This window comes from Stegodyphus dumicola, chromosome 6 (genome assembly GCF_044657685.1).
Source record: "Stegodyphus dumicola isolate Sdum_Otavi_A_Nest chromosome 6, ASM4465768v1".
Classification (NCBI taxonomy): domain Eukaryota; kingdom Metazoa; phylum Arthropoda; class Arachnida; order Araneae; family Eresidae; genus Stegodyphus; species Stegodyphus dumicola.
In genome coordinates, this window is record NC_140773.1 from 179,787,788 (window position 1) to 179,800,704 (window position 12,917).

The window sequence follows — 12,917 nt, forward strand, 5'->3', positions numbered from 1 at the left end:
TCAACAAAACAGTAAACTACCTGCAGAAAGTCTGCACTCATAGCATTCTAAACAGAGCTTCAAGTAAAATCAGGAAGGCAAAACAAACTAATAGAAATTGATGAAAGCTTTTTTACAAAGCAGGTTGAACACTGATTTTTTGTTAAATAAAGATGCGTCAGGTTTTCAGAGTTCCACAGGAACAACTAACAGAAATTTGGTAGCATCTCCCTAACTTTTACAGTCGATGAGATAACATGTAAGTACTGGAGAATGTTTTAGTGAAGAAATTGAATAGCCACACAATAACTACTACTGAAATATAAATGAACTTTTCTATAAAAAATAAACCTTTATTTATTCCCCGGTTTTTTTAAGCCTCAGGTTCTTAAAATACCATTTGAACTTTACCTACAACCAAGAACTAGCAAGTCTGCTCTAGGAACAGGATTTAAAAATTTAAAAACCTTGCTCCACAGAACATCCCAGCTGGTTTTTTTTTCTTGAAATAAAATACCAAGTATTTTCCTGTGATAAGAGATAACATATCATCATCACAGTCATTAAAATAACTCTGATTTTTTTTCCTATTATGTCATTCACATTTAATGATTTGAGCTCAACTTAATTGCAAAACAAATATTAGATACTTTTGCTTCATAAAACAGAACTCTTAGTATCTAAGCCTGAATTTAAACCAAAGTTTTCCTAAAACAACTACACTAATGATTTTAAAAATACTGATAATTCTTATATTGATTTAAGAATGTATAAAATGGAAAATTTATTGAAATACTGAATGCATAATTCACTTCAATACATAATTTATCTTCTTTTAATATGTTACATTATTCCAGAAATTCATATACAATCAAAAGTCGTTAATCCGGACTCATCGGGACTTCGACGATTCCGGATTATAGATCATCAGTTTAAATCTCGTAAGATGGCATGCAGAAATTCTAAAATTAAAAATATGAAACTGTAATTTATGAAATAAAGAACAATTAAGATAATTATTATAAAGGGTATCAAAATTTACAAAAAAAAAAAAAAAGTTTAATATTTATTTGTTTACTTTATTAAACATTTCTTTCAATGTAAGTTGTTTAGGTTGCTTCGTTTTATGTGATAATACTTTCTCTTTAATTCTATAAACAGACATAATTTCTTGTTCAGTTACAAAGTTCCACTGTTCAAGTCCCGTTAATTGCTGTGCCGAGAATGCCGACTAACTTGTCAATCGAAATTTTTTCGTTTTCACTAACCTCTCTGTCACATTCTTCATGTCTTTATCCATTTTTTGCAGCAATTCCACTTTTTGTTTGTTGGACATCGAAACATACTTTCGTTTTGTAGATCCTTTGGAAGTTCCAGCATTGGAAATTCTATTTGACATAATCGAAAGTTCAAGTTTACTTTTATAAAATTGCTCTTACAGTCTGCAAAAAATAATAAGTGGGATCTAATTCGAAGATTAAGGAACAACGCAATCATTAACTGAAATAGATAATTAGATAATTTTAGCTTACACCGTCCGTTATACATTAAACACGCAGGCGAAAACGTATTCTGCACTTGCGCACACGCATATGCGCAGTAGTCAAGGTCTTACGCGCACGTGCAAAACGCCTGTGCGCATGTGCCAACGCGGCTTGTGCACAGAAAGTTTTTAGCTTTGAGGTCCAGATTATAGATCATTCCGGATTTTGGGTGTCCGAATTAACGACTTTTGACTGTATACAGTTTCACTTTTTAAAAATATGTACTATACTTAAGAAAGATCTTTTAAATGATGTTGAATTTTAACGATGGCTGTTACATTTTTCAGTCAGTTGTACACTTCTATCAGAAGCAAAAATGTTTTATTCACTACATTCCACCCTTTTGTAGTTCTTTGAATACTGTATATATATTAATAAAACTATTTGAAGGACCAAAGTCCATAGCTATCCTATAACAGTTAATATGCATGTATGATACAAGCTCTTGATCATCCAAGGTGACCTTGGTGTATATTACTTTGAATAATCAGTCTATCATGTAAAAAAACTGAAATTTATTAATTCTTGAAATTATTCTTAGCATAAAGAATATCAAAATTTTCTCAGTATCTTGCACAGAAGATCACCCACCCTGTGAAATTCCTAAACAAATATGAAGTTAACTGAATAATATTACTACAAACTGAACATAAATTTCAGAAGTTTTTCCCCACCAAAATATACTGAGGAATGGGTACTTGCCATTTTATTTACCATGTTCACATTCTAGGCGCCTAAATAAATGTAATGAATTAATAGAAAAATCAAATTAAAATTCAGTTCAAATTTACATGGACTAGATTATTGAACTATTTGAAACTCAATTCTGTTTGGCTAATTCCATTTTTTAAATCTTTATATAAAAATTTAGAAATGACTACAGATTAAGACAACTCTGACCAAATGAAATTTAATAAAATGTAACAAGAAAAAGTACAATTCAAATGAAATAGAATTTAAAAATTTTGAAAATCGTTAGAGATTGAGGGAATGGAATTTGCCTAATTTAAGTTTAATTAAATACATTCCATTTATTTCTGAGAAACATTTTCCTTTGTTAAGACTAAAAATTTAAAAAAGGAGAGTAGGCAGCAATGAATTATTCTTCAATATAAAAAATGTCCTAATTTCCATACTGGCTTTAGTTATCTATTAAATGAAAGTCCACAGGAGACATGCAGATAAATTTTTAAAATTACTACACTCAAAAGTCTTTAATCCGGACTCGTTGGGACTTCCGGATTACAGATCATCAATTTAAATCTGGTAAGATGGCATGCAGAAAACATAAAATTAAAAATTTGAAAACATAATTTATGAAATAAAGAGCAATTATGATCTAAAGGATATCAAAATATACAAAAAAAAAAAAAAAAAAAAAAACTTAATATTTATTTGTTTACTTTATTAAACATTTCTTTCAACGCATGCATGCGTAAAGAATACATTACGCATAGTCGAAATTAGAAAATTGCAATCAGAAAACTATTTGATGTGTATCCGTAATATAATGACGAGAAATTTGATTTAAATCATATCAAAAACGGAGTACATTGAGATGAAATACTACATTTAGCAAGGAATTACAAGCCGAATAAAATAAAAACATCTGCCCTGAATATAAGGATAGTGCTGACAGATCAACTTCCAGTTCATTGCGCGCCGTGATGTTCCTTCCCCCGCAGAGCACTGTAAAATTGATAAACAGATTTTGGAAAGGTTAGAGAAACAAAGGATATGCCTTTATACATTTTTTGCAGCAATTCCACTTTTTGTTTGATGGACATCAAAACATGCTTTCGCTTTGTAGATCCTTTGGCAGCTCCAGAATCGGAAATTCTTTTTGACATAAAGTTCAAGCTTACTTTTATAAAATTGCTCCAACAGTCCGCAAAAAATAAGCCAGATCCAATTAGAAGATTAAGGAACAACGCAATCTGCAACATTAACTGAATAAGATAATTTTAGCTTAGCTTATACCGTTCGTTATACATTAGACGAGCATGCGCAGAAAGTTTGTAGCTTTGAGGTCCAGATTATAGATCATTCTGGATTATGGACGTCCAGATTAGACTTCTGACTGTATTCTTATAATAGAAAAGGGGTGGTCAATGTATGCTGCAGAAAAGCTTCTCGAACAGAAAGGTGATGATAAAGAAAAACTAAGTTATTTTATGAACTTGAGCATACTCTCTATAGCCACACTTGGAAATTTTCATTTTTGGGGGGTTAAAAATCTATTATCACATGTGCCACTAAAATGAAAGGTAAAGTTCAATAGGAAAATTTTTCACAGACAACAGCAACGAATTAATCAAATGAAAGAAACAAATTTAACAAATTAATTTCGTTTCTTATGACTTAAAATTTACACACATGCTCAGACATTCATACCCAGAATTAAAAAAAAAATTTTTTTTGTCAATAATGAAATTCTGAATTTAGTTTCAGTATTGCATGATAATCAAAACCAACACTTAAATGTCACTAACATATTTAATGAACTTTTGTCATTATGCAGAATGATACTGGCACAGCTATAACATACTAATTTTTACTTGAAAAAAATGCTCAAATTTTTTTAGTATGATTAGTCTTCATAGTAAAAAAATGCTGGATACATAGCTCAACCACTAAAAACTGCTATTGATTGGAAACTTGCCTTTACTAGAAAATCCACGAGCATAGCCTTTATACTTTAATACCATAAATTACATGAAATAAATAAAACTATTAAAAACTAAATTCCATATTTATTCAAATTGGTAGGACCATCTGCTACTACTTTTTTTTATCCTAAAAATAAATAATTATTAAATGATATGCATGGCTGGAAATTTATAAATACAGCAAATGACATACTCTTTAATAAATTCATTTCACATTTTGTTCCAACTGATCGATTTACTAGGAGAAAATTTAAATTATGGACATATCCCATATAATTAGCAGAATTCAGTAGTTAAGGTCAAACATTTCACCAATCTGTTTAAGCATTGAATTTACCAATAATGATACTATAATTAAGGCCTTTTTACGAAAAGTTAACTTCTATGCAATCAAATAAAGCATGTTAATCTGCAAAACAAGGCACAGAAGTCAACCTTGAAATCTGAAAAATAGCAAGACTTCTGGGAGAAAGTAGAGATGCTTTTACGCTGCACGGCAACATTAAAAATATACCGACTTATACAGAAATATTTTAATGCCTTTATTTTTTAAATTGCTTCCAAATGAATTCGTTCTTAATTATATCCAAAAAATTAAAGATTAAAATTGCGATTTAAAAGGTCTACTAGACTTTTCGAGAAATGAAATACTCAGCAGAGAATGTACAGCTTATGTTAATTATAATTCTGAAGAGAAATTCTTGCAATTAGAAAAGCCACTACTTTTCAAATTGAAACCTTTTCCCGACTGCGATATTTTAAGTTTAGAAATGAAAAGGCAGATGTTATTAATGTCTGGATAAAAGGTAGAGAGTTAAAAACTGCAAGCAGAAAGTAAAATTAGCTTCTATAATTAACAAACATTCGAAAGTGAATTGTTGGGCATTAAAATAACAAACAAGAACTAATTATCATACTTATTCAAAAAAATACAAAGAGGAAATTCTATATAGACTAAATAAAAATAATATTCACAGGAAAAGTGCACAGCAAAAATGGATGAGAAAAATACACATGTATGAATAAATTTTCAAACTGATACATATTCAAAAGAACTGCATGACGAACAGCAACAACGAACTAGCTACACACAGAAATGGCATTTTTCTTGAATCATCAAATTTGGCACATAATCAGATAAAATAAAAATTTTCACACGTAAAAAGCAGACTTTTATCCTAGAATATAATAAAATTCAGTAATTAAGATCAGAAAATCTTTTACCAATCTGTTAGGCCAAGAACTTACCCGCATTAGTTTTAATGAATATTCTCGCATCTCAATCTGTTAAATAAACTGTATTAATATGCAAAACAAGATATTAAATAATACAAACAAGAACTGACATATTTATTCAAAAGAGGCATAAAGAAGAACAATTTTTATGCAAACTAAGTAAAAACGGCACATTTACTTGAAATTTTGTCAAAAATTTACCAGCAAAAACTTGATGAATCTCTACATGAGCTAAAGAAAATACCACATTCAACTTGAAATGAGTTCAGTCAGAAATTTACTAGCACAATAAAAAGAGACATGGAGGGAAAAAAAAGAAAAAACAAGAATTAATTTTTATATCTACTCCCCCCCAAAAAAATGCAGAATGAGCAGCAGCAACACAAAACAAAGTAGACAATTAAAATAATTTTAATGAATCGATCATTAATAATGAAATTCTGGGCATATACCAAATAATCAGAGATAAAGTACAAATTTTCATACATAAACAGCAGATTTTATCCTACAATATGATTCAGTAATTAAGAGCAGGTAATATTTTACCAATTTGCTAGGCCAAGCTCTTACCATCATTGGTTCTAATGCATTTTTCAACAAACAGCATTACACATCTGTCAAATAAACTGCACTAATCTGCAAAACAACACATTAAAATAATACAACTAATTAACACATTGGCTCAAAAAAGGCATAACGAAGAGCAACTTCTACACAAATTCAGTAAAAATGGCACATTTACTTGAAATATCCTCAATCAAAAGTTTACTAGTAAAGCTTTTACATGTGTTAGAATTATCGTGGTTACTTAAAAAAAATGGAAACAGTAATCTCTACACGACCTAAATGAAAATGGCGCATTTATCTAAAAACACGGTAATCGGCCAGAAATCTACCAGCACATAAAACAGAAAATGAGCATGAAAAAATATAAGCATGCAAAAATTACTATTCATATTTAATAATAAATATAAGATATAAAGAAAACACTTACCAGAGAAATAGAAACCTTGGGTATTTGACGAATGATCTGAAATTTGCCATTGCGCACATCTAAAAACAAACAACTTCAAATTAATCAAGCAAAATGTGTAAATTTGGAAAACAAGGTATTAAAAATTTACGATAGAATTTTAGTATACTTACGGATCAAAAACATACCACTCTTCAACCACAGTTCCAGAAATAAGAATGAGCCAATGACGCCAAATTACTTGGCGAGAAAGTTATTAGTAGATCTTCATGCAACCCAGAGAATCTCGTAACTCCTCCCATTTTTTCCCCCTTTTTTCTCGTGAAGATAACCTGTCAACAACGAATTCCGAAAAATTTTCATTATTGTTTTCACGTTAAACAGAAAATATGCATACATTTATATATAATACTTTTATTTACAATTCGACGCTGTTTTCCTTTTCGACGCTGTTAAAAGGAGGAAAGTGTGTTTACTTATGCAGAATGTTAAATTATTAGTTTTCTGTTTCAAATTTTCTTCAGTAGTCATATTTTTTTGCCACAGAGAAAGTTTTCTATAGAGAGCAGTTTCCTACTAGGTAATACTTTTCTAAACTTTTTCAATTTAAGTTAGATTCTTCTTCTTTTTATGTACCATATTGATACTACAAAATCAGTGACATCCCATATGTATTATTAAAAAATTTTAATGATAAAATTCGTTTGCTCCATATATTATTTAAAATGTTAATAATTCTGATGCAGTGATTCTTAAAACGTGACTGAAGAGGTCTAATAATATTATTCTCTGTGGAATTAGTATTTCTTTTATGAAAGAAATATAATAAGCGATATATTGTTTACATTATCGATCTTAAATGTAATGGTTAGAATTATTGAAGATAGGGTAAAAAGACGTTAAGAAAATTTTGCTGAAATATATTCATTAACATATCAAATAACGTGGGAAAAAATATGTATATAAATTGAATGTTGTAAGGAATAAAAATAATTGGGTACTTTTTTGTTATCGGGATCTGATTCAGAAATGTATGTATGGATGTATGTTCATGTTCATGCATGCATGTATGTGTACGTACGTATGTGTGCATGCACACACATGCACATATACACATGTACACACATACATACATTTTTGAATCTGGTCCCAAGAACAAAATTTTTATTGGTTAATCTTTGGATTATGGTAACTTGGTGATTTTTTAACGAAAATTTGGCGTCCAATCCTGCTACAGCAACCTGCTAGTTATTGTTTGGACGCCATTTTGTTTTCACGAAGTTTTTTTTTTTTACTCAAAATTTTTTTCCAACAATCTGCTAGCCGAATTACGCTTATGCTAGAACTTTTATGGAACAAAAGTGCTTAATCGTGACGAAGATTAGGTGCGAAATTGGGACAAAGTGCAGAATCGCAAATTGCTTGCCGCGTTTTTAAGAATTCCACATACACGGTATCCATGTACACGTCGACCTAATTTCACTTAAATAAACATCCCAGAATTGCACAAAAATGGCATTGCGAACACTCTTGACTTTATCCATGTACACTGCTAAAGTCCTAGCTAGTAACTTTTATCGCCCTACCAAAATTTTGCCAAATTACCTGTTACCATATTCCAAAGATTAGCCTTTTTATTCATTCAGAGGATAAAATCTAAAGATCTAAATATTTGATTTCTTATAGCTCGAGAAAAGAAATTAACTGTATTTATTTGCATTGTGCTGGATTTTAATATCTTAAGCAATTTTCTCTAGTTGGCAACTGTTTTATTAAGATTAAGATTTATTTAGATCATAGCAGACTTCAAAACTTTAGGTGTCGGGATCAGCATCAAGTAAAATTTTCTTTGCCTGCTTCTTGTGATTAAGAACTAGCAAAATTTTGATATGTTCTGTGGTTTGAATGTGAAGGAACAATGCATTTTTAAATGAAGACTCTCCTTTAAATTCTGATACAGTATTTAACAAATCTTCAAAATTAAACTGTCATTCAAAATGAGGTTTAGGGTACCCCTAGGCAAAACTTGGTGATTTTTGGCGGTACATGGGTACCCATTTTGTGCAATTCTTTGACTCGTTATTTTGGCTTGTGAAGCGGCAATTTTTGGCAGCGGCAGTTTTTGCGCCAAAAATTGCCCCTATACAAAGCCAAAATAACAAGACAAACAATTGCGCAAACTCGGTATCCATGTACACATTGACTTATTTTCACTTAAAAAAAATCCCAGAATTGCACAAACTTGCATTGCGCACTCCCTTCACTTTGTCCATGTACACATCGATATATTTTCACTTAAAAAGTCAAAGGAGCACCAAATTCTACAATATAGGCAAACAAAAAATACATAATCTCAATAAAATTCATTTTAAACCAAACAATAAAATGACATAAAAAAGGAAAAACATGTTATGCATTTAAGCACTACGAAAAGCAAATACAGTCAAAAGTCGTTAATCCGGACTCGTCGGGACTTCGGCGATTCTGGATTATAGATCATCAGTTTAAATCTCGTAAGATGGCATGCATAAATTCTAAAATAAAAATATGAAACCTTAATTTATGAAATAAAGAACAATTATAATCTGAAGGGTATCAAAATTTACAAAAAAGAGCTTAATATTTATTTGTTTACTTTATTAAACATTTCTTTCAATGTAAGTTGTTTTAAGTTGCTTCGTTTTATGTGATAATACTTTCTCTTTAATTCTATAAACAGACACAATTTCTTGTTCAGTTACAAAGTTCCACTGTTCAAGTCCCGTTAATTGTTGTGCTGAGAATACCGACTAACTTGTCAATCAAAATTTTTTCGTTTTCACTAACCTCTCTGTCACATTCTTCATGTCTTTATCCATTTTTTGCAGCAATTCCACTTTTTGTTTGATGGACATCGAAACATACTTTCGTTTTGAACAATCCTTTGGGAGCTCCAGAAACGGAAATTCTATTTGACATAATCGAAAGTTCAAGTTTACTTTTATAAAATTGCTCTTACAGTCTGCAAAAAATAATAAACCGGATCCAATTCGAAGATTAAGAAACAACGCAATCATCAACATTAACTGAAATAGATAATTAGATAATTTTAGATTATACCGTCCGTTATACATAAAACGCGCACGCGAAAACGTATTCTGCGCTTGCGCAAACGCATATGCGCAGTGGTAAAAGGTCTTATGCGCACGTGTAAACGCATATGCGCAGTGGTAAAAGGTCTTACGCGCACGCGTAAACGCCTATGCGCATGTGTCAACGCGGCGCATGTGCAGAAAGTTTTTAGCTTTGAGGTCCGGATTATAGATCATTCTGGATTATGGGTGTCCGAATTAACGACTTTTGACTGTATTCACTAACCATGATTTTCGAGTTCGCTTCGTACACCCAGAGCCACGTAAAAATCAAAATATCAATCATACTCAAATGACTTTTTTTTTCAAACCAGGTACTCTTTCTGATCGAATGCTTCACATAATGACCATCTGAACCTTTCTTCCTACAAACCCATTCAAATCCATCTAAACGGTTTTTACGTTCGACTAGACGTATAGCCTTTCTACATACAGGACACTTATAATGGCTACTCAGTAAACCTTCATTTATACACCAGTCAATTAAAGCTCTTTTCCCCTTTTGCTCCTAATCGTACAGTAACTTCAAATTAATCTTACTACATTCGGCCATTCTACCGTCTAAAGAATCAAATAAACACACACCACAGAAATGCTTACAAAACATCCCATGATTCAAAGTTTCCCTGAATCATGCACCCAATTACGTCACAATAGGGTTTCCATAACATTCAACTACTCAGGCTACCATAAATGAAACAACTTGGCAATAAATCAAACAACTTCGCCATAATACAAGGGGTACGTTAAAGTCTACTATACCCAAAATGAGCAGTGTATGTTTATATATCAGAGTCAATGCTTGCATAGTTGTTTCATTCCAATGGCTTTATTCAGTTGCAATAGCTATATTTTATTATTTGAAAATCTGATGCTTCATTTATGTAATTATTTGATTAATGAAAGTTAAAATTAATTAATTTTAAAATAAAGAAGTTTTTATTAATTTGTTACTTAATATTCAAGCATTTGAATATGCATTGACATACTTGTGTATTCCTTTGTAGGTTGAAAATTATGGGTACTGATATTTTATTTGAAAATCATACCATCAAAGAAATACAGGAAATTGAAAAGAAATTGAGGTAATATTTACATTTTGGTTTCTTTTGTTATTTTTTATCTCTGAGATCATCTAAAGAAGCAGGATACATCCAACAAGCGTGTGAAACATGAAATATTTCGTTTTTGAAGCTTGCTAGGATGTATTAGAATTAAATTATATACTCTTATGCAGTATTTTACTCTATGTAAGAACAGAAGTACAGTTATTTTTAGTGATATTTTATAAAATAAAAATTGATGTATAAAAATTGCTTATATAATTAATGTATAATTGCTTGCCCTGTATAAAAATTGCATAAGGATCATTTAGTGTATGCAATTTTAATATTTTTAGACAATAAAGGCAACTGAAGGTTTCAGTTCTTTAAAAATAATTCCTGAATATTGTTTAATTTAATTGTATCCAAATTGGCTGATCTTTGGAATATGGTAACTGGTACTTTGGCGACATTTTAGAGGCGATAAAGGTTACTACCTAGGACTTTGGTAATAATGTGAGAAGTACCAAAGCCCCCTGAAGGCGTCTTTGGAAGTACTCAGTTCCGATTATGCATTATTTTGTGTGAGGGAAATGAGAGATCATGAGATATGTCATGTGACATTAATGGACGAATTACAGTTCTTTAATCGGAAAAGGGGGTTAATTTGGAAAAATTATTTTGTATTAAGCTTCATTGTGTGTTGTGTGAAATAGTGTTGATTAATTTTCGGATTGCATGGCACTATGTAAAGTGAATTCTAAATTTTTAATGCATTTATCTGATAATAATAATAAGTTGGGATTGTATGAAAGGAAGGAAATTACAGATAAGTTTGAATGGTTTGAATGGCGGTGCAAGAAATCTGGTGAAAATGGACATTTTGTGAAACGGAGTGTAAGGAAGGGTACGTGGTTTGCTGAAAGTAGTAGTTTGAGTATGGGTGAACTTTATTAATTTCTTATTACTTGGTGAATAGACTGCCAGTTGACTATTGGATTTCGGATTTAGAAATTAGCAGTAGTACTGCAGCCGATTGGAACTCTTTCTGTAGGGAACTGTGCGTGCCACGTAATGAAGATTCTGAAGAAGATGAGGTAAGTTAGTATTTTAAATCATTTGAGGATATTATTTTTATGCATTGTTCTAAATGTAAGGAGTAAGTAAATTAATATGGTATTATTGGAAAATTGTTATTAGCAATGATTTAGTTTAAAGTAATTAGGATTGTAATCTAATTTTTATTAATTTAATGTATGTGCTTATTTATATTTTAAGTAGTGTTTTTTAATTTAATTATATCTTAATTTAATGATCGTGATTTTGTGAGTTATATATTTGTAGTATTTTGGAATACGTTTGAGTAGTATACGTTGAGTATTTTCATGCATTTTCTTGAAATTTTTCTAATTTATGAGAAAAAAGCAGTGTACATGGATATAGTGAAGAGTGTGCACAATGCCATTTTTGTGCAATTCTGGGATTTTTTTTAAATAAGTCGACATGTACATGGTTTAGTGATATTTTAATTAAATGATAGTTATTTTGTGAATTTTATGTTTGTAGGAATTTGGTATACGTTTCAGTTGAAGTAAACGTGTATGGAAATAATTTAAATATTTGTAACTATTTTTAATGTTTGCGTATAAATTCGTTGGTGACGTTTATAATATAATAGATAATTTAAAGGTAAAAGTTTTTGGATATTTTATTTATTTTATACGTGGAAATGTTCATCCTTGGAAAGGGTATATACTTTTTCGCGATCAGGTAATTTCATATATGTGCTTTTTACCGAGTTTAAAGATTCACAGAATTTTTTTTCATTTTCGTGCAAATTTTTGTAATTTATGAAAAAATAGCAGTGTAGATGGATAAAGTTAAGAGTGTGTGCAATGCCATTTTTGTGCAATTCTGGGATTTTTTTTAAGTAAAAATAAGTCGACGTGTAAATGGTTTATGTGTATGTGCTATTCTGAAAAACGCGCAAGGAGTTTGCGATTGTGCACTTTTTCCCAATTTTGCAGTTAATATTTGTCATGATTAAGCAGTTTTGTTACATAAAATTTCTAGCATAAGTGTAATTCGGCTAGTAGATTGTTGGAAAAAGTGTTCAGTAAATAAAAAGAAAAGAAACATGTCTTTACTTCGTGAAGACAAAATGGCGGCGAAAAAAAAATAGAGGGTTGCTGTAGCAGAGTTGGTCGCCAAAAAATCGCTAAGTTACCATAATCCAAAGATCAACCCGAAATTTAGATGTCATGTTAAGAATAATTTTAGCACTATTGATTACTAAAGCCAGAGCTGTAAGATGTCTCTGTAACATTAAAATAATAAAAATT

At 30.5% G+C, this 12,917-nt stretch overlaps 1 protein-coding gene and 1 long non-coding RNA gene across 5 annotated transcripts in view; one reads left to right on the forward strand and one right to left on the reverse strand.

Moving 5' to 3' along the window:
- Positions 1–467: 467 nt before the first annotated feature.
- LOC118179474 (uncharacterized) lies at positions 468–6,611 on the reverse strand. Its single transcript, XR_015041776.1, has 3 exons — positions 6,575–6,611; positions 6,423–6,481; positions 468–941 (listed from the first exon to the last, which is right to left on the reverse strand). It is a non-coding gene; the product is annotated as an uncharacterized LOC118179474 (long non-coding RNA).
- A 104-nt stretch (positions 6,612–6,715) lies between these two features.
- Positions 6,716–12,917, forward strand: part of Cog1 (conserved oligomeric Golgi complex subunit 1) — a 348,144-nt gene continuing 341,942 nt past the window's right edge. For 2 of the 4 annotated variants that reach the window (XM_085819218.1, XM_085819217.1), the window contains exons 1-2: positions 6,717–6,981; positions 10,540–10,617. In XM_085819218.1, coding sequence (XP_085675344.1) covers positions 10,550–10,617 — 68 coding nt within the window. In that variant the 5' untranslated portion in view covers positions 6,717–6,981; positions 10,540–10,549. Of the gene's footprint in view, positions 6,982–10,539; positions 10,618–12,917 lie in introns of all 4 variants that reach the window. The other 2 variants (XM_085819219.1, XM_085819216.1) reach the window with 2 other exon arrangements.